General features: G+C 39.0%; 1 protein-coding gene across 1 annotated transcript in view; it reads right to left on the bottom strand.

Moving 5' to 3' along the window:
• Positions 1 to 23486, bottom strand: part of LOC144472076 (secretin receptor) — a 29651-nt gene that overhangs the window by 4810 nt on the left and 1355 nt on the right. Inside the window, exons 2-5 of the mRNA XM_078184777.1 lie at positions 9400 to 9455; positions 6111 to 6213; positions 880 to 986; positions 182 to 340 (exon numbers count right to left, since the gene is read on the bottom strand). Of these exons, the coding sequence (XP_078040903.1) occupies positions 182 to 340; positions 880 to 986; positions 6111 to 6213; positions 9400 to 9411 (381 nt within the window). The 5' untranslated portion in view covers positions 9412 to 9455. The remainder of the gene's footprint in view (positions 1 to 181; positions 341 to 879; positions 987 to 6110; positions 6214 to 9399; positions 9456 to 23486) is intronic.

Genomic DNA, 23486 nt, shown 5'->3' with positions numbered 1-23486 from the left:
CGGCGATTGTCTACATGATTAAGTAATTAAAACGTACTTTGCTAGATCAGAATTTTGCAATGGCACCGAGTCGAGTATGATTTTGTTGGACCCTTCTATTAAGGCTAATGGCATAAACCCTTTGTGGTGGGTGGAACCATACCGAACAGGGTAGAGTTTAATTGTTTGAGCAAGCATTTACCTTAAATAGCGTGTCGTTGTTTTCCTGAGTACCGTTCGTTTCCATCAGAAAGGTTACTAATGGATGCCTATAGCACTGCGTGTAGTTGGTCCAGGTGCCATTGGTGCTATTATTCCAAAACCAGTGGCCATCCTGCATGCACTGTATCGACGCCTTCGCCTGTTGAATCATATTTGGATTTGCATCAAGAGGAAGCTTGCATTAGGTAGAATTTAACGAGACCCTTGCGATACTCCCCTTTAATGGTAAAGGTTTATACGTACACGTTTATACGAAAGTGGAAACGTCTTTAATAACAATTTCGAAAGTAGTTTTGATTTCTTATTTGATCCTGGATTAAACGTACGGTTGAAAGGAAAGATTTTATTTTTACACCTTTTTCAGTTTCCAAGGCAATAAAAGAATATGGTTTCAACCCCTGACTCAAGGGTTGTTTTTACCCTTTCAACGACTGTCGATAAAGAAATATATATCAATAGGAGTAAAATAGAATGTGTGTGCTCTAAAAGTGGTACAAAATGTCCGACGCACCGGTGTAGTTAATAACGTTTTCAACGAAAAGAATCAGATAGCTTGAATTTAAGACACCGGGACGGAGTCTACAAAGCAAATAGCGCCCAAAGGAATTTGAATACTTAACAAGGGGTTGGATTGGTTAAAAGTAAGAACAAGTGTCTAATTTGAATTGTAAATATTACCTGGCCGTCGAAACCGGCAATGTAAGATGGACAGGAGGAAACAGCGAGATCTCCAGGTGCGGTTGATGGCCAGCACAGTATTTCATCCCAGTATTGAGGACACCAGCCTGTTTCAGAAAGATTCTCAAGTTTTTTTCTCGCACGTGGCATACATTTATTAGCCGCGCCCACATAGTTCACTATCTAATCAATATTTCCCTTGCTGCACAGCTCGTCTGTGCTAAAACACGTTTCATTTTTAACGTTAAGTTAATTAGCCTTTTTATTTTTAATTTTGTCTGATGTGCCTCGTGTTACCCTCAGAAACGACGTCGAATAGCAATTTTCGAACGACGCGACTGGTGTAACGATTAGATCAAGCCGTCGAACCCGGGAGTCCATTAATTCGTCGCACAACAATGGGGTGCTCCACCCATTTTGACAGGACTTCGTGAAACTTTAACAACGGCAGTTTCATTGTCATACCCCTTTCTCTCGCGAGAATTGATTTTTTAATCGTCTGTTAAGAGTTGTCGAGTTGTTCCCGTCCTTCAAACACGATTAATTGAAAACAATTTTCTAATAATCAGAAAACTATTTCAACTGCTCAGAAATACCTCTGAAAATCCTATTTTCCTTTTCTCTTCGGAAAATGAATTTTTTATACGTCTGCACTGAGTCACAAATCGTAAAGCTTCGTCAAATAACACCGTCTTCGAAAACAATCTTCTACAATCCAAAAGGTACCTCTAATTTCTTAGAAACGAATCCCAAATAATTCATTAGTGTACCGAAGAAGACCAGTTTCCCGAGTACTTTTGCCGAACGTGAAACACTTCTGCAAAATTCCGAGAAATTTCTGATCCTCGACCGTTTCATAGATCTAATCCGTCGAAGGGGTTCAGGATCGAGGAAGGTCAGGCTTGTCGAGTTAAAGGACCGAGAAACCGCGTCGAATTCTGATTCGGTGGGAGGCCCTGAACGAACCAGAAGTGGGACGCACGTGCCCCAACATCCGCAGCCTTGAGGAACGTAATATCGTTCCACACACACCCCCGGACAACCCCGCCGGTGGTAAAGAGAAAAAGGCAGAGGAACTTGGACTGGGAGCGTGACTGTTATTAACTACTTTCGGAACTGTCCTCGGTTCGATGGAACGGAACGCGCTTCCGGCACGAATTTTTATCGCGATCCGCGGAATTTTCTGTAGCCATCTCGTTTCTGCGAGATTCGGGTAACCTTCGGGGAGACATTCCGGCGAGAAGTTTCGGTCTCCCGCGTGTCCGCGCAAGCAGGTCTCTGTCCAAAGAATTTTTGAATTCTTAAGACGTTTGGAAAAATTATTGCAACTTGGAGAGCCGACTTCGCGAAATTTGTAAGCCCGTAATTCAATCGAATTCTTCCATAAAACTTAATTTAGCACAATGAGGTGATATGAGAAATTTTTGAAGTATTTTTTATACGTTCCTTTCCCTTTTAACCCTTTCGCGCCGAGCGCCGCATATATGCGACATCCACGCGACGACCTGTGGGTACGTGCGCCGCATACATGCGGCATCCAAATTATGTGTATCCAAGTGGCATCCGTAGGCAAAATACAAAAATAATTTTGTATTTTTATAATTTTGTAGGTCCTTTCATATTAAAAATGTAAACATACTTGTTACATTAAAGCAACGATTGTTTTCTTCGGTACAGTTATTTAAAACTAAGAAAAACGTATATACAGAAATCACACGCAATGTGCATATTTCTGGCGCGAGCTTTCGTTCAATGACAGTACTTCGGCGGACGACACTGCCGTAGCGAAAGGGTTAAGTAATGAAGAGCGATTTTTAATAATATACCATATACCACACCGTGTCTCTGTGAATTTGTCCGGCCTGTAATTTCATTTTGTAGTTGTAGACATTCATTTGACGAACTGAAACGTCTCAAAATTTGGTTAAATTTTTCGGGGGCATAGTCATTTTTGAAAACTTGTAACGTGTCTGCAATAACTGATTTTAGAATAATTTCGAACGAGAGTTTCAATGAAGTGGAAGGTGTCGAATTAGACAGAGGTTTAAAGAATACCATGTGCTGAATATTTGGATGACTTTACATGTGAAAATTAACTGTGAGCAGAGTGAATAGAATTGTTCGCAGTTATTTCTGAACTCCAATTAGTCACGCCCGATGAATTTCGCGAGAAAATTGAACTTGCGGAAGCAAGACGACGACAACGGGACGAGGAGGATAATAGTCCTAATGGCGGGTATAGATTGAATTTCATTAAAAGGAGTTACTATCCAGCAGGCATTAACCCCATTACTTTTTAGTGAAGGGTCTAGGGGAAGGTCGACCTGATAGGATATCCACGCTGGAATCGATTTTTCATTAAGCGATTAGTATCGAAATATGCTTCCTGTCAGCGGACACTCAATCATTTAATTGCCCCTCTCGGGTTTTTTTCTTTATTTTTCCGGATGGTCGGCTGTCAACTGTCCTCGTTGCGACCGATGAAATATCGATTCTTCTTAATTAGCCTCCAATCGAATGATAAATAATAAAATGATCAGTATATAAATAACAATATTACCAATCGGAGGAATCAAATAAAACTGAATTAAAGGTCATAGTTAATCCTTAATTGCGATAAGCATTCTATTCATTACTAATATCTTTTTTCTGAGAACAATTGTTGCAATTTTTTATCAATATATAAATAACAAAACTACTGATCAAAGGAAGCAAATTAAATTGAATTGAAAACCATAATTAATCCTTAATTGCGAGCCATCGATAACTAATATGTAATTCAATATAAAATATAATTTAAATGATTCACCAGAGAAGCCAATAATCCATTGTTACAATAATTAATAACAAATAATTAACTTCACCAAAGCCGATAATGACGTTGGTCAACCATGATGAACATAATGAACAAAGGTTTACAAGAACTGCTGACGCTGTTCCCTGGTAAATTAGTTATCCGAGTAATTAAAGTGTGTTAAAGGATGACGGTTTTTCGGTATAGTTATGGGGCTTGTTGGGATATGTTTATGGGGGTCGAACATACATCCTCGGTTACCGGAATAGAAATCCATTAGGGTTGCATGTGCGTCTGGTGAAATCACGTTTAGGCATTTGCATACGCAACCATGCAGTCACTTTGCGGTGCATTTCTCTTTCCCGAGTTATTAGATTTCCCTTCTATTTAGCATGTACAGTTTCTGTGCAGGCTGTGGAACCGATCATAGCCACCGGATTGCCCCCACTCCGCTATGGGCGGGGCCCTCGCTCCGCCCAGTCTACAATAAAAATTCTAACAGAAATTCAAACAGGAAAGACAGGGGTGATTAAGCGGCATGAAAATAGAAAATAGAAATGAATGATCAATAAAAATGAATTCTGGTCACACGGTATTCCTCCTATTTTTTTTGCGGCCCGACCATGGACCCGCCCACACTCTAATAAAAATGCTGATACATACGAACAGAAAAGAAAGAAGGGATTAAGCGGCCTGAGTTTAGAAAACAGAGAAGAACGACTAATGAAAATAAATTCTGGTCACATGACTTTTCTTGCTTCTCTAATAGAGGTGCTAATACCTGTAATTGGGTCGAAGGATTGGTGAAAATAAAAATGTTAATTATCTGATGAAGTGCAAACGAGACAAGGGAGTAAAGGCGAAGTAAATGTAATGTGCCGGAGCTCGCGTGTTCGAGAAACATTTCAATCACGAGACACAACTTTACGGTGTTAACTGTAGATCGTGTGCAACCTGTAGTTTCAATGAGGTACCGTTCAAATATTTGCCGACGAAAGTTGGCTTTCGTAACCAGTAAATGTCAGAGAGTATTCTGAACAGGAAAATTCATCTTACTCTATTTTGTGGCTGGAATTTTTCAAATAAAGATGAATTTTTATTTGATTGACTTCATGATGTTTCCCTTCATTTATTTCAGCTCTTTATTGATTTATTTCTGCTGCTTATTTATTTATTTATTTATTTATTTCCACTCCACACGATCAAAAATATTGACCGTGTTTGGAACGACGTCAAAGGGTTTACGCGCAATATTCATCAACAGTTCTCTCGGTAACAACAGTGCACCGATGATGCTGGTTTTAGCATTCTCGATTTGACCAGGACTAGAACTCAGTGATAGAAATTCAATGGAGTTTCGTGTATTTTTCGGCGTTGCAGCGGTATCATTAATTTCCGGAATCAGCGACCCATATATAATACATCTTGGGAGAGAAAGGAAATTTCACGCTCTTCCGTCGGCTTGCTCCCAGAATAGTTGAGCAGAATCAAATCCTGCGGTAATACCGAGACTACAAGAGAGAAAATACCCTGTGAAATCACCATCATAATCCTGGTTCCGAAGCTTCTGATGAACTGGACGCTTTCAATTTGTTTCCATCCTGTATGTGTGCGTATTGTGATTAATTGTGGAACGGTCTCTGTTGCACACTGTCTGTTTGTTGCGGGTGGAAACCGGATAACATTAAATAGCACAGAGCGAGTCGAGACGCGTTATTGTGTGCGTTTCTCCCTTGTCGTCGCACGAATCCATGGAACATGTATGTAGTAGCGGCGGGAAAAGTATGCGGTGTTGGCTTCGAGGCAAATAAAATCTCTGTGAAATATGTGCGATAGGCGAGCTATATGAAAGATTCAAGAAGAATTCGAAAAACGTAGCTTCCATAGAAAATGCTTTGTCGAAGAATATTACTCTCGAGCATTTTCGGAACTCTAAATTAAGTTAGCGGGTTAAATAAGACTGGTTTTATGGGTCGAATAAAGTTTCCGGGAAAACGAAGTTGAGAAAGAAATATCAAGTTAATGGATCGGCACCGTTTAAAATGTAAAATGGAATGTACCTGGACTGAATGGAAACTGGAAAGCCGGAGAATTTACGGTATGCGGGGTACAACGGAAGGATCGCGTGATGTTCTAAATAAGGGAAACAGCATTAAAGCGAAACCCGGACGCGGGGGACATAAGGTTCCCTTTAATCGGAACTAACATAAAGTCAACATGCTTCCCCCGGCCGAAACTTTACCGCGATATTGTTTGCTGCTAATTGCTGAAACGATCGCTCGGAATTTGGTGAGATTCCAGCAACGAGCGTTGCAGCACGCAGTTTCAATGCGCAACGCAGAAAATATTTCGAAGCCGGGGATGCGAATTCAATATCCTCCGGTTGTATTTTATTTCAGCGAAGCTGTCCAAACATTTTTATTCAAGCACTACTCACCCGGTGTCGAAAAGTTATTCTGATGACACCGCTCCGCCCTTATCTTGAGTATTTTTTTCTGGCTGTTCCAACTGTTCGGCCGCTCGTTCAAATCGATATCCTCCTGGAACGAGAGGTAAAAAGAACGTTAATTTCTGTGTAACCCGGCTCGTTCGTTTCAATTTGTGAACGATTCTGCAAAAAGAACTGGATTTCTTGCGCAACATCTACGACCAGTGCCATTTACACAGATTACTTGTTTCAATTAAAAGTAGTGCATTCGAGAAGCCGTCGAGTATTCATCGGAAATTAAAAAAGTGAGAAATTTTGTCGCCGAAGAATGAATTGGCACGATTTAAGCTTGGATCTCCTTCTTCTGATACATATAAATAAGGCAGAAGTATGCCCGAAGAATTCTAGTTAATTCGCGGTTTCGAGAAACTGAAAAATGTTGCCGAGAGTTTTCGGCTACGTTGGAATCCAACAGAACCTCTTGCATTCGATCACTCCTTGATAGCGAACAGAAAAGCTGCTTGAAGACTGTTTTCGTGGAAATATTACGTTTCTCCTTTCGCGCTGCGTTTTCACATACGCCAGCTGCATATGTGTACATTTAATCCATACAGTAGCAAGACCACTGTGTAGTTACTAGGTCTCAGGAATTTTTAGAAGACTTGTGAGAGTTGCTAGAGAGCCGTAAACAATTCTGAAGTTTTCCAATGAGTCCTATAAGTTAATCAATGGGTCTAACAAATTTGAGAAAACTCTCACGATGTACAAGCAAATTATGACATTCTAACGAATTCTACGAGATCTCAAAAAAGTCAGGATGCCCTAAGAAATCCCAGAGAGTCTCGAAAGACCTTCGGAAATGATGAGAGAACCGTAGGAGATCCAAATGCTTTAACAAAATACCAATAGACGCCATAAAATAGTAATTGGAAACCAAGCTTTTCTCAAGCTCTCTAAAAGTGCTAACTCTTGTCGTCTCTCTTTCAAACGACGCTTGTCAATAGCCCACAATATTTACACCTAACGTGTTGACCGCTCTTAATCTCCTTCCCTCGAAGACCTGCAGGTCAGGTGATAAATTCGCAACTCGATTGAACGCAAACAGAGTCGATATACGAGGAAATTGCAGTCTCAGGATTGGTCGGCTAGAGTTACAGCCAGATGAATTCGCGAACGGTCGTTGATCGACTCAATCACAACCGACAGAGAGTGGCGTGCATTAGCACCGAGGCACTTAAAGGCCGACGTCTGTTCCTGATGAGCGTCGTGAAGATGAAAATACAGGCGCAGGCTCTCCTGTTGTTCCATTTATTCGTCTGACTTCTGGCGCGGTTGGCCCATTTTCTTTCTTTTGATCGTTGATCCCTGATCATGGAAGATTCTACGTGGAGAGTAGTCACTACCAGTCTGTCGATACAGAGAAACAAAAATGAGTTTTTGCGACGCTAGGAGGAGATAGTAACGCTTAAATTAAAACTGTAATTCCTGTCGGTAAAACGATTGTAAATTTTTGTGGACACAAACTGTATCGAAATGCTCGGTTTGCTTCGTGATACGAAGAGCCCTGGATTCTGGAAGAAGGTAGAATTCAGATCCGCAGTATTAGAAAATCCAAGCGTTCAGCGTAGTTTCTCCGTCGGATCCTTTAAACCCTCCACTAAATCGTTTCGAATTGCTAACTACGTCGCAAACCTCGGCTTGCCAAGAGAGTTCACTAAATTAGAAAACAGAAGAATATTGGTGAAAAATCAGACACATTTATGGAAGCACTTGGTTGTTTCTAGTGGGAAAAACAATAACGAAGAACAAAATTTCCGGTTTCGGAACACAGACACAGAACGGAGTGGTTCGAGTAAACTTTACTTAAGTCTCTTCTCGGCACGATTGGAATCGTTCATTCTGCCTTTGACAGAGAAGGATTCGACAAACAGATTGTCCTACGAAAATGAAGGAACTTCGAATATTAATAATTAAAATTCCTTATCCGCGTTTCCAGCAGTTATTTTTGCAACGTTACGTAAATTCCAAGCAGAATCGTATTCGCGGAATTCTAAATTTAGCAGATAAAATGATTAATCGACCCGGGAAAGTGCACGTCGATGGTTTTCATTGGCGCGGTGTGTGGAAAATGCCCACTGTCTGATTTACGCGACCGAGTTTTCCCGGATTACAGAGAATGAAATTTGCTTCACTGGCCAGACAAGAAAAGTCTTGGGCCATTTCGCGGCTAATTCCTGGTGAGCTTCTCCGCTTTTCCACTCCTGTACCTTCCGATTGAAGTTCCACGACGTCTTAAACCATGTCAACGTTTATTGCGGAATGTTGTTTAAACAATTAGGACACCATTTTGCTTTCAATCGATTCAGTATATCGGACGTATAGCGACAAATACGACAAATTTTTATTCAGATAAAAATAAAACTAAACTGTATATGAGATTGCAAATAATTATATACCAATTTTGAGCAATGCTTATAAATAGTCGTTGATGGATTTTTTTAATAAATTGAATATTTTCACAATATCTCAATCGAAACTTGCTTCTGCATGAATAAGATTTTTAATAGAAAATGTCAAAGTGACAAATAAAATGGAATTTTTATTAAAAACTGAGAAGTCACTTTTGAATGTTTTCAGTGCAGGCATCAAATTGTTGTATAGAAAATAATTGCACGTCGCTTCGATGGTATTAACAACTCCATTAAGGAAAAACGTTTATGCAACAATGTCCGCTATCCAGTAAACCGTGCGTGGTGAGTTTTTTCAGAGATTTCTGGCCATCCACGAAGCATAGAGAATGCAGTTTAACAAAATGTATTTGCTGTCGCTACGTATCGAAGAGAAGAGGCACCCGACGAGTGGTCAAAGTGCTTGTTCCCTTCTAGAATCTCGTGTTACCCTTCTGTCCTCTTACTATAGCGAGCACACTGTCAAAAAGACGCGACCAGTGATCTGAAATGCAGTCGATAATTCTTGGTACTGTTTCAGTTGCTTTCAAAGATGAAAATAACAATTTTAAAAATAAAATAAATCGAGCGAAAAAATATTCTCTTGAATTTGAAACGGATTAATTGGAGAACCAGATATTTTTTTAACGGTAGGATAACATTACAATTGCGGTATCATTTAAATTACATCCAAAAAATATGAAGCTCGTATACAGAATTTAATAACCGCCGAATACGAGGTAGACGTCCTATTCTGGAAAAATTCATCCTGAAATGGAGGTTTTAATTCAAAATTCGCAGCACAATACATGCTTTTATTCGTTTTAAAATATACACAGTATAGTACTTACATAGGTGTCCATTTTGTTATCCTGTTCCGAATGGTGCTGGAAGAACCTCCGGTTACCTGGAACAAATCCAATTTCATTAATTAGGATTTCCTAGAGACACTTAACTGGAATCAAATATTTAGCAAGAAAAAAGATAAAACTGATATTTAAAAGTGCTAAACTATCTACGCGAAATTAAATACGACTTTTCTCTATTTATATAGAAATTCTTTCCTGCGATATCCTCTGTACAAGTAGGTAAATATTCGCATAACAATTCAGGAGATGAAGCCAGCACCAGATTGGAAAATGAAAAATTCTTATCTCTACAGCAGAGTTTAAGAAAATGATCATTTCTGCTATTATTATGTTTCTTTTCTCATATGAACTGTATACAGAGTGATAAAGGGGTGGTTCGCGATAGAAATAACAAGAAGATGATCTTAGAAGAGGATCGAGGATAGAATTTACGATAAATACACTGCTTTCTAATATTAATTTTCCACTTCTTCCACTTGAAACAGAAATCAGCTTTTTGAATCAATAGCTGCACTTTAGTCCCAGAATACGTGCCGATTAAACCGTAAAAGGTTAGAGGGGATTGAAAAAATGATAATGAATGAGGGCATAATTAATTCGTATAGAGACCAGTCGGGCCTCAGTTACTGATTGAATGGAACAAACGTGCGAGCGAACCAATAATGCGAAAGTGATGATGAAGGGGTTGAACCGCGACTGTCCACGGGGCTGGGCAGCCTTGTAACTGCTAATATAGGACTAATGAAATGACAAACATGGGCACGGCTCAGATAGCAGACCGTCTTTCCTGTCGTCAATTTGCGAATTCGTGATTCGGACCACTAACCAACACAATAACCAGGAGATACTAATTTGGGAAGGGGGTTGCGACCCTCCCGGAAACCGCACAATCATGCCGAGCAATGTACTCGTCCCTGCAAATTCAATATAAAATAAAAAACATATTTCTTGCTAAAATTGTACATTTCAGACCGCTTAAACAGCATCACCTGATTACTCTAATTAAAGCTTTATACATACTGCAAGAAACGAGGTTTCCATATATCAAAGGTTAAATTACACACCTTTGAAGACTTAAAAATTCCCTGAATATTCCTATCAAAATGTTGTTTCCATTGCATTGTAAAATAACAATTAAAAATCCTTACAATCTCGCATGCTCTCAGAAAATCGATAATCCCCTAATGAATTCTCGCCACTGCTATTTTTGCGGTATCGCCTGCAGTCCTTGTATTTTTAAGGATACCGGATTCTACTCGCCCATGGTTACGCCCACCATCTCCCAGGCTTGCCAAGAAATCGCACAAAGACGCGTCTCAATTTCTACTCGTCATCGAAGTCCCGGTTTCTTTGTCGAAGACCACAATCTTCATCCCTTCGTGGGGTAATCGAAGCGTATCTTCGGCAGCTCGTTAGAGGAGGAACTACACAAAGGGCAGGGCTTCGCAACTGGTGTGTGCAGAGGAGTCGTCGAGCCCCCCCATCGAATTGAGGACGTAGCCCCCTTTCTGCTTGTATGATCGGTTTTGAATCCGGTCCGGGAACTACCTGTGGCCCCCAAACCTTTCTCAGAGAAACGCTCGACCATTTCATTTTGCTGTCTCGGCCATTGCAAGCTACCGGGATATTATCCCCTTGTTTATCGTGGCTTTTGCCCAACGAAATAAGTGTGATTTGCTGCGGAATTAATTAGGGACCGATTTTCCTAGCAAAGCCGAGACAACGAGAAGAGTTTTTCCAAGAATTCACTGGTATCAAACATTATTTCAGTATCCTGATCGTTATTTCTTCGTAACAGCTTTCTGGAAGAGAAAGAATGGTTTAGATTTGTAATAAACGTAGGATGATTTCCATAATAATTCATCATGATTGTATACAGACTTATAAAATCAATACTATTATGTAGTTTGCTAAATTTCCTTCGCCATTTAACGCCATTTTATAAATTCGAACTGATCATCCTCTAAAACCTCTGCAGTGCCCTAACTTCATACGAAATGATAATCACTGTCAGACTAATCTCCATTATAGCATAATGTTGTTGCGTGGGCGTTCGCGTAATCCATTGGATAAATGCTCTTAGAGTACTATCATCAGTTCTACATTCCCTCCACTCTGTAATCCCATAACTCCAAGCTAATCATCCTCTAATAACCGTTATTAATTGAGAATGATTTCTGAAATTCATTGATTTCCCTTCATCACTGTTGTACAAACCGTAATTTATTGAACAATTAGCCCGAGAGTGCTATAATCAAATCTATCATATTCCCTCCATTCTCTAACCGTACAACTTCGAACTAATCATTCTTTAAATTCTCAACCCTGACTCTTAAATAACCTGACGTTATTTAATATCAACCATATTCTGTCTCTCTACTCTGATCCAGCTACTTCTAATCTACACTTTAGCTGATTACCCAAATGCTACCAAATCCATCCCCGCTCTTCAAATCATCCTTTAATCACGGCAACGTTTAAATCTCTGCAATGCTTCATCATGCTAAATCAAGGTAGAGTATCATGAGCATTCATCATCCCTTTAGCTATCTGCAGAGACCGCAACGTCGACACGGGGGCGAGTTTAGCTGCCAGGAGAATAGAGGGATCTGCGAGGAAGGGTGCAGTGTTGCATCGTGGAGTACAACCTTGTGTTCACGCTTGCCCATAACCCATTTCGCGCTTGGAACACGCGACGAAATCCCTCAAGTGTGTCGACGTCGCGGCTTCGGAAATCCAGGGGTTGCGAATCCCCGGATCAACCGAGATTTATTCTTGATTCATTGCAGTTTGTCCGGCCTAGCTTTACGGCTGCCCTTTACGAGCCCCGCAGTCGCATTTTTCTTCCAGATTTGAATCCTATCGACAAAGATGGAAACCTTTTTTCTCTCAGAACGCTGCCTACACGATTGATACTTGCTCATAGGATACCACAGAAGATGTTCCACTTCCTACAAGGAATAGAGTGTACGGTATCGGTAGCTTTACTCCTTCTTCACTGCCCTTTTATTAACGTCTCTCGTGAAAACAAGTCTTGCTCTTGAAATAGCTGTGGTGATTAATTTGTTAACTGACTATAGTCTACAAAGGGTTTATTACGAACATTTCATTATTGATATTGAACTCGAAGAACTTAAATACTGCAAAATAACCAAGATCGGACTTTGCAAAGTGAATTACTAAATAAATAATTAATTGAGCTCTTTGCTGTAACTAATTGACGATATATTTTGTCGCAAAAACGGCAGCGACTGCGAACACGTTAATAATTTATTCCAGAACCCGTGAAAGATAATTAATTCTCCAATTAGTGCAGAGCTCAGTTGCCAAACTCAATCCGGGTTAAATTAAAAGCGACACCGGTTGAACTTACAAGAACTTGTCCTACTCAAGTTTCGATCGCTCAAGTCTCATGTCGTTTGATAATTAACCAACAATTTCGCGCTAACTAATTACCGTTCCCTGGACACCAGTCGGACAACGAATTACTTTGATTGTCGTCTTGTTACATGTGCTGCTGCTACAAACAAATATTACCAAGCGTACAATTATTACCAAGCATTCTCATTGAACAATTTCTGAGTTTAAAAAATTCAGAATGTAACAAATAAGATTACTGAGTGCTGGTAAGAGATATTTTATTGACGTAACGATTAAGTTCGAAGTATTATTGATTACCTGTCTGCTTCATGAATATTTTGCCTCAAGTAAAACGATAATCAAATCGGAAAGGACATTTCCTATCGTTCATCGAAAAATACTTCTACGTTTCCTGCCTTGTGTTCTGTGTGTCACAACCGATATACCGCTTTTGTCTTCCCTTTTACTGACCCCGAATAACAAAGCGTTATTCTCTTTTTATTGCGCCTGTTATTCGTCCGACTCGAACATTGTTCTCAGTTTCCTGTAAACAATTCACGTGGCGGTTTCATTCATAAAATTGTTCCATGCTATTCACAAACTATTTGTACAGTTTGTATTCCAAACGTGCGTAACAAAGTATCAATATGCATGAGTTCGGTATAGAAATTATTTGAAATATGTGAACAGAATGAGTATAGAAATATTCAGAACGTAAACAAATTTTTGTAAAGCCCAGCAGTGATTACAAAAGATCTGTACAAAAGAAGGATTTTTTGAAATTATCCAATGATTATGAATTGGATTAAAGATTTGTATGTAACAGAAATGATGCAACTTTTCGTCGACGCCATCGATCATTGAATCGACTGCAGAGGCGGCTCTGGCTGAACGAAGAAACCTTATATCAAGCTGGATCTCCCATTCAATCGAAGCACCAACAACGAGCAAACGTTAAACTTTGTTCGTAGCAAAGTTTCCGAAAAAGTATCAGCTGGAAGTTTACTTCCGGACGATTGCACGCTTGTTCTCGTTCAGAAAAAGTGTCGCATCTCATCCCTTTCCTTGCTGTGTTTCCGGCTTACCGTTAATTTAGTAGATCAATCGGTTTTACCGACTTTACACTGCGCTATAAACCGTGAAAAACTTGCTGACGTCGGGCAACAAGCACAGACCATTTTTCAAGCGTGCACACCGTGTTTCTTCAGATTGTTTCTAACAAATCCGAACTTTTGACGGAACCATTTATATGAATAAAAACTTCAGATAAGAGTGCGCGGCATACAAAGTGAAACTTTTTCATCGGTTCTGTTTACAAAAAAAAAAAGACGTTGAACGAAATCAAATTCTAGGTGTGCATTCCTTGCTGCTGGTACAATGCTCACTTTGATGCTAAAGAACTTCAAAGGGAATTTTACGAACGAACTTATTTTCCCAAATCTTCGTATTGTGACATTTTGCAAGAGGCTGGTAGAAAGTTTCGCAACAGCTTGTTTAGTCTAGTGTAGAAATTGTCATTCTGTGTGACGATGATGGTCGAAGAGAGAGATTTAAAGAAAAATGGCGGATCGGGTAAGAGCATTCGCTTTAAGGGTGAGCTACTATTTCTCCTGAAGCTCGAACGTGTCAGGGGATAACCCTTTTCTGCCGTTCAACCCCTCATTATCTGTGCACGAGATGAATATCCCGTTACAAGGCATCAATGCGTGGCAATATCTTATCGGCAGTTTAATGAGACGAACAAATCTCGGGTGGTGAGATATCGTGCACGACAGCTTGCACTTTCGTCAATATTATAGTGAAAAAGAAGCCTCCAATGGGTTCGATGACTCTTTATTTTTATCGACTCTAATTTTATCGATCTACTTTTCTATTTTTTCGCTTTTTTCCTATTTTATTCGTGACGCAGTTCAGTGCGATGAAAACGGCGTATGTAACCATTTACTTATCAAATATATCTTCCCTGTATCTGTAGGGGTTGCTAGAGGGTTGATTTAATCCTTCTGAGTGACTGTAACTTTCATATATAGGTGCATTTAATTAACATTAGCAGTGATGAATTTATGAATAGAAGTTGTGATTCCTCACTCGTTGGCCTCATCTCGTAGAGAGTCAGATTGATCTCTGCAGTAGATATTAAACTAGTGACATGACTGATACTGTCATTTTAATTAATTCTCATCCGATGATACCATCTTCTGTAACATTAGATTTCTACATGAAAAGTTAATTAATAACACAGCTGATGAAATCTTGGATAAAATAGCGGTTAATGTTATTAATTAACTTTTCATGTAGAAATTCCTAATTTTTTGGATCGCTGAGTTTATAACGGTTGTAATAAACGTTAACCTCTAACACAGCCGATGAAATCTTGGATAAAATAGCGGTTAATGTTAGAGGTTAACGTTTATTACAACCGTTATAAACTCAGCGATCCAAAAAATTAGGAAACAACAATGCGTAATATGAATGAAAGACACATGTTGTTAATTTTGCTCCATGAGTATAGGGGTTGCAATCTTCACCAGGGAGGTTGATTTAACGTCCCCGGTTTTTCTGCAGGAGTTCCCGCTGGCAAACTGTCCGCGAACTAAGATTTATCACGTGTACTCGATAAAAATGACCTGATAGAAAGTTTCGGAGTTGTCTGCCGGTTATAAATTGTTGTTCGAAGCTGAGGACGTAACAGAGTCTCGTTGTCGCAATTACTCTCTAGTGAAAAGCACCGAAAACTCGGTAAATAACGGTAGAAGAAACCATTTTTTTGTTTGGAAACCACGCCTACGTTGGGAACAGATCTATAACCATCGACAGGAGATCTGAACTGGAACGCTTTTTCGCCTGTATAATTCTCAAAGCACACCGCAGTCGTGCGTTTAATCAAAACTTAATTAAGCCGAGCGATTCTACCAGAAAAATCGCAAGAAATTTGTTCATTTCTCCGCTTCCTAACTTTTAAACCGCTGTCGCCAATAATAATGTCACCATAAAAAATATCTTAGGGGTGAAAATTTTGTACTATTGTAAACAATTCCTGCTACCGATAACGACTTCATTAAACTATTCAAATAAATACCATAGGGGTGAAAAAAATATCCAAAAATTTTAAGACCGAACATTGATGGGGAAACTCGGTGGGTCGGTATGATTTCTTTTCATATCTGTTCCTAAACACATATTGGAACAAGTTTGGCGTAGCCTGCGCTTGTTACGCCGCGTTTGTCCGAAACAACCACCCTTTCTACCGGCTACTCTCGTCCGGTCGGGTCTGCGTTTATTTCTGGAGCCCGAGGGGTTGCTGAACTTTAATCCAGACCGCAATTACGTGTTCTTTTGAGCAGGAAACCGAGCGACGGCGTTAACGTCCGCAATTTTCAGCAACGTGAACCACACGAAATTGGAAAAATTCTTTCGGGTCTTCTCTCATGCATCCGTTGGGACAGCAAAATATTTTTCGAAGTGTCAAGTCGTGGGAACAATGTATTCCACTTCCAATTCCGACTGCAGCCGTTCAAAAAACATTCTCTCGAGTTTCGGATTCCTAGAATTCAGACATCACGTTGTAGTGTTTGTTCGCTTTCGGACATAAATGAAAAATAGGGGAATAGAAGAAAATAATTACCAACACCTAATGAGATCAAATTTCCCGTGGAGTAATTTGCTATCCTGCCCCGGCATCTTGGGAATTAAAAATAGCCAACATAAATAAATAACATATAACCTATTTTTTTCTACATTTATGAAACATAAAAATCCGGCAAAAGGCATACACCACTCATCTATATAAAGTCTAACGTGACACCGTTTTATATTTGATGCTTCAAATCGACAAAGCAAATAAAAAACTATACTCGAGTTTCTGTTTCGCTGATTTACGTTTGTCCATAAAAATCGGAATTTACATAAAATTCCTTCATGAAAAACGAGCTGAATGGCTTTACTGGCTGAATGTTTAACATAACTTCGAAATGCAATATTATTGTAGCCGGAAAATATAATACGACTTTACAAGGATTTTAATTCAATTTTTATTCAGGTTCTAGATTGAAACGAATCCCAATCGAATCGAAATAATTGAAATTCCAAACTTTTGTGAATTCGTACGAACGTCTTCCAATTTCGCGTGGATCGTCATAGAAAGTATTTGAAACGCGGGATTATGAAACGGGATAAAGCACAGCGATATTTAATTATCGTCGACTCTGACGCTATCATTTTCTCTCTGTGAATTTCCTGCCGCTTTCCATTTCCGACCGATAGCAAACAATTCTGGCAGGTGATCGTTGTATTATCAGCTGATATCGGAATTCGTTGTAACGTGGAAACGGTCATCGATTATTAGACATAAAAGATCACTTTGAGCAATAGATAAATCAAACGTGATATCGTTCAATAGAAAAGGGAATGAATGACTAAATTGGTTGAAGATTTCTATCTCCGTCTATTAGCACAGTTGCGCCGATTTAATTATTTCTAGCTTTACATTATGACCGTAATTATTGATTTAAAATAGCAGGAAGTGCTCTTTGATGCGCCATTAAATTTCAAAACGACGTTACCCGGATTTTATTCTGGTAACTATTAATATTACGAACTTATTACGAGTATCGCAGATAATTATATGGCGTTCCGGAGGCAGCCGAGACGAGATTATCTGCTCCTCTTGCAGAAAGTTTTTCAAACGAGAGATCGTAAAGTGTCTGAGCGAGATTAGACGTGCCAGCTTTTATAATCCAACGAAATAGAACGAATGCTGGTGTGAGCGCATCGTAAAATCGATCGTTTGCGGCTTCTATCACCTTTTCTTTTGCCTTCTCGTTTGCTACCAATCCTCCTTCTCATTTTATACGATCGGAACATTTTTTTGGAATTCAATTTTTCCGGCCGATTTTTCTTTGATTTTTCCCTGTCCCCGTTTCTCCGGTATTTTCATTAGTTATATCTGTTTTTTCCAATAGCATGCCACGAATTATTAATAGATCTTTATTAAAGATAATTCAGATGGTTTAATATGTCCTTTTCATTCAATTATTCAATAAGAGATGAGATTAATATTTAAAAAAGATGTGATCTTTAAAACGAATGCGAACCTTTTAACTTCGCAGACGTGGTTCAATATATTTCCTCCCCTGAGAGAATAAATTAATACATGTAAGAGCATCATAAATATTATTTTTCTATTAACCTCGTTAATTAGAGGATGCTTTCATAAACCCAACCCTTCACTCTTTTATATGCATCGTTTCTTTCCATGTTGGGTTCCTACGTGTATCGGTCACGATGTTTGCGTCCAGTTTAATTCAATTAATGGGACGGTAGAAAGTCAGGGTCAAATAGGGGCTGATCGAATGTATAATGAGACAGGGGTTGGTGGTCAGGGGGTAGCAATTACAGGATTCGATTAATATTGACCTGGTGGTAGGACCCGCGGTGGCTTCCCTGATAACGAAATCAGAATCAGAAATGGTGAGAGCGATCATGGGCAGCGATCGTGTGACAACCTGTTAGGGGTTCGAATCCTATTTAAAATTCATTTGTACCACCACCGATAGCCTGACATCCCTCGAAACCTTACATGTACAACCTGAAAATCATTGTCATTGTTAGCAACTTCCTGAACAAATTTTACAAGCCCGATGCTATTTAAACATAAACAAATAAAATCCTGGGATAATTATTTCCGTTTAACTATTTAAAACCTGTTTGAATCGATATATAGCCTGATCTAAACTCATTGCCCTTGTTAGCAAACTTCCTGAACCTTCATGTAAGCAGGAGGATATTGGAATTTAGAAAAATAAATAAAGTGCTGGGATAAGTATCCGCAAAGCAAATAGCAGTGATCCGAGTTGTGGGTCGGCATGAGAGAAATGTCAGATACCTGTCTTCGCCCACGTGAATCCGTTAAAGCGAGAGCATCAAACCACGTAAGGGAGCTGTTTTACAGACAGTCCAACCAACCCCGCGGCGTAAAGTGGTATTCCCAATGATCGATATCCCGCGAGAGGGGCAATAGGACGTGAACGAAGGCGTTCATGCGACAGCGGCATCGGCCGGCTATTAATTGGTTTACTCCGCAATGTGTCATCCCTTAATTAATACCCTCGAGGACCAACAAAGGCGCGTTGTTGTCGACTTAATACGATGAGTCACGTGCGGACAGTTTTATGGCATTGCCAACGAATACACAGACTTCGCAACTTTCCTTTGGATACTACCCCCCCATTCGATCCAATTATCCTTTTTTTCCTGTCAGTCCCTGAAACATCACCTCTTCTTCGCCGAGAAGAATTTCCAAGTTTAATCAGTTGGCTCTTCAAATGATATATAATATTTTTCTTTCTGAAACCACAGGTCTACACACCTTGTTTCGAGAGAAAGATTGTGCTAATCCTATGATTTCTGGCTACACACAAAATATAATTTCCCTTAATAATAAAGAATTGGAGTGAGAAATAGATCCTCAGTAGTTGTAGCTGAAGCTTATACACGGGAACTCTGCTAATCCTGATATTTACATTTGTTATAAGTACTTAGCCAATCCTCTCTTTTTCCGCCAAGAATTTTACGTTGCAAGCTTATCCTTCCTCTTCAAGTAATCTGTAATATTTTTTTTCTCAGACCGCAGGTTTACTCTAATGTAATGCTCCATAATTGTCCCTAACTGCCTAGAAAATATGGATCTCCTCAGTAATCAAGAATTTAAGATGGCCGAAGAATTTATTTGTAACAGTAGTACGAGGTGCATAGGAAATTGTACTAATCCGGAAATTTGCATTTGTTAGAGGACCAATGGATGTGAAATAATTCGCTTCTTTAAACCTGCTCTCGGTTTTCCCGATTTGCATTTAAATGCAGTCGCTAAGCGAATTCATATCAATGATGTTGTATTACTACGATTGTTCATATTCTGTTCGATTTCCAATATTTTCCATGCGATGCAGGATTCCCATAAGTTTCCAAGAAGGAAACAACTATTTCACGAACCATGGGAATCACGTTTCAAATTAACGAAGCAGTTCGACGAACGTTTTGCGCGAGAATTACGAGTAGAGAGCTAGATTCAAATTCGAAAATTCGTTGGTTCATTCGTTTGGCGTCTTCTGCGCGCAAAATATCGATAAACTATTGCGTTTTCAACAGTGCTCCGCTAGAGACAACACCGGTGAACTTTTCAAGGTTATTAAGGATAGAATGTCTGGCCATTGTCGAATCATTTTACTGCAAGCTTTCAGGCGAGAATTATGCGCAGGCGACGGAACTGCGGATCTCTATACAAATATGGATCTCTATGAGTTATTATACCAGTTGGATGACGTGACTGGTAGGCACATATAACTTTCATATTGTACGCGCAAGCAGAGTCCTTGCTTCCCTAGTTTATTAATAGATCCTCTAATTTAGAAATAGTTTCTCTACTTATTAACAGGCCTGGATTGTTTAATCAAGAAATGGCAATGTTGGTGATGGATATACTTGCAATGAACAGAAATTATATAATTGACCGTAGATAATATTTTAGAAAAGAATTAAATTTTTTCTGGGTAGGCATAAATTTCTTACAAATAATTATAATTTTTCAGAAGTGTCTCCTCGTGGATTTTACGTTTCCCACTTAATTAAACGAAGGTTTGCTTTTTTTGTACTCACTTAATAGGTTTAAGCCCTAAGGGGCGGATTGAAACGGTGTGACTAACTAATTGGTTCGTTAAACGTCGACTTTGATCTATTTAAACTAATGCCTCCGCGGAGTAGACGTGGTTTTGAGAGTCCACGAGGTCGGTTAAAATTTCAAGCGCCGTTTTCGTCGACAATTCTAAATTGATGTTCCATAACATTTTAAATAATTCGCCATTTTTGGTGGATCTCGAAGCACGGCTCCGTCGAACTCAACTCCATATCCGCATTGTGACTAGTTCTCTTTGTGACAACAAGAATTTAATTAAAGAGAATCTCCAGAGTCCCTTTGAAACGATTTAAAATACAATACATCTTCCAATATATGAAATAGAAATTTTTAAGAAATCATGGGAACACAATGTCCATTACCTATGAGAGAAGCACCACAGGATTGCTTTTAATTAATAAAAATTCTAGAGATTTCACGGAGACTATTGCCGTGGAACTTCAACCACCTTCGTGTTCTTAATAAAAGCAAACGAGCCTTTATGATAACATCCTTCTACCACCCCTGCCGTCACAGAAACTGAACAAGGATTCATCCGATGGCGTGATTAAAAAGGATTCTATAAAAACCTTTCCCTCTCTGACAGCAATATTTTCTCGTTGGATTTTTACAATGTCCACAATTAGCTTCACCAATTCCTCAACGAGTCTCCTACAATACATATATAGATAGAATTATAATATTGAATGATGTATATGCATAACAATTTAATTACAGAAATTATTAATATATACTATCACATCTTCTGATTCTATTTTTGAATGTCTTTTATCAATGACATTCTTTTCTTAATTATTTCTTTAATTTTATAAATTTTCCAACGAAATTAGCAGAGTACATTGATCAAACTATATAGATTAAGATGTACATAGTAATTTTCCTCTAAATAATTATATTCCACCCAAATGAAATAGTGAAAGTACCTCTACCCGCTTAAGACCTCCCTTAATATTGGTTTCAATGATTCAGCACTTAAATTCTTCATTTTGTGATTGACCCATGTAAGCTAACAGAGTACGAACTATTTATGATTTTTCCATAAAGAATTATTTCCCTTTTAGAAAAAATGTCAAAGTTCCTCCGCTTAAGACGCTCTAATGGGGTTTCTTGTTTCTTTGAAAACACAGTACATCGATGCAAAAGCCTTTGGAAGACTCGCAAATATTAAATCTTCTGTGGCATAACTACACTAACAAGAAATTCTCAGCGTGAAGAGTTCTATCACCCACGGCCGATCAAGTTATTGTATGTACGTGGTTGTTTATTTCAAGAAATACCGCGTGCCAGCGCATTAACATCTGCTGCTCGTTTAGTTAGGCGAAAAAATCCGTCAACGCGGAGAGCCTTTCTGGCCAGCGATTAGACGGGAATGGCCTCACCACCGGCGCGTGTTTATTTATAAAAGTATTAGCGGCACGCGATCCCAAGAGCCGCCAGTTATGATAGCGTTTTATCTCGGGCCTGCCGCGGACGATTCAAGAGGAGCATTAAATCCGCTCGAAACGGTTTAGACGGATTTTCAACGTTGACCTTAATAAACGCCACCGCGACGCCCACCTAGCCGACATTTTCACGAATTTATTTACAAGTCGCCGGATTCTATTTTTTTTATCTTTTCCGCCGAGCATTCGGCTGCGTACCAGTCGCCTTGAGACTTTTTGCGAAGCATAAAAACTGCATTTTCGACGAACGCAATGACCAAATTGTTGCCGGGAATCCAACCGCGCTGTTTCTCGCCAGAAATCTTATTTTTCTCACCGAGTCGTTACTATTAATCATGCTGGGCTGCGGGTCTTTATGCCCCTGCAGCTTCTAGATGCGTTAAAATTGTAAAGAAATTTTAATTTAAAAAATGAAGAGGATTAAGAATTAATTTTTTTCTGTCAACTTAATTTTGCCAAGTAGCTATATAAAAAATTGAGTGTCTACACAGTCTTTTAACAATACTACAGATCTTAAAGAACTGGCAGTTCCTAAATAGCTTTAATTGTACGAAAATTTGTATTAAAAAATGAGTAAGATTTTCTTATTTTATATTTCTTAGTAGTTAACGTAGAAGTTGAGTGCTTATAAAAACTCGCGGCCACCTAATAATATTTTACAGCGCGTCAGCATATTTATAGACCACTTTGCAGAAGCAATGTCGTTTTCGAGTTTTAAAAATTTATAACAGCGTTATCTACTTTCTATTCCTGTAGAGTAGCGTCCATCGCGCTTCAACTGTTATCTCAGGATGATAAATCACAAGAAGAAGACCAGGTCAGGTCTATGAAACTGCGTCCGAGTCGGCAGAGGGGTTTTCCCAGCTGGGAAAAATAAGGTGTGTATCCGTGTCTTTTACCTGGTTGGGTGCTTCTCAGATTGTCTACCCCTTCGGTAACGAATCCCTAAAATGAGACTAGAGTCAATGTCTAAATTAAAAGGTGTCCGGACTTTGTTGGACTCTCTCATCAAATTGTCTACCTTCAAATGGTAAGGCTAACCCAGGTATCTCTCCGTCAACCGAATCTTCCGCTAAATTGATCTTATCTCAAAGAAAAATCAACGGACGAATTTCCCTCGAATTTTATAATACTAAATCTAATACTTTATACATATTTCATAAATTGCTAATGATACACAAATGGAGTGCATCTGGGAATGCACAGTAAATTTCACATAGTTGCGGAAATGGCGGAGTATCCTGAACGGTATGCGATAATGTAAATTTTTAAGCAACTTTGCTTCCATAAAACCATATTGAACGCTCTTCGAGGAAAGCTTCAATCGGCTGTGTATCTCCTGTATCTGATAGATATGTAATTCCTACTTACTTATCTTATGGCTTTCTTTTACTTTATATCTGATAAAGATAGTATACAGATAACTAACTCTTATGTATTATTTATAATGACAGAAGAACAGTAAAAAAAGGAGAGTTCTGCTAATCCATAAAATTACCTTTCCTGCTAAAAAAATTTGCACCATACGTAGGCTGTAAATTAATATATTCTAATACTTTTAAAAAACATATGATTTG

This window comes from Augochlora pura, chromosome 7 (genome assembly GCF_028453695.1).
Source record: "Augochlora pura isolate Apur16 chromosome 7, APUR_v2.2.1, whole genome shotgun sequence".
NCBI lineage: Eukaryota > Metazoa > Arthropoda > Insecta > Hymenoptera > Halictidae > Augochlora > Augochlora pura.
The sequence above is the reverse complement of the archived record's forward strand: the minus strand, read 5'-3'. Positions and strand labels throughout refer to the sequence as shown.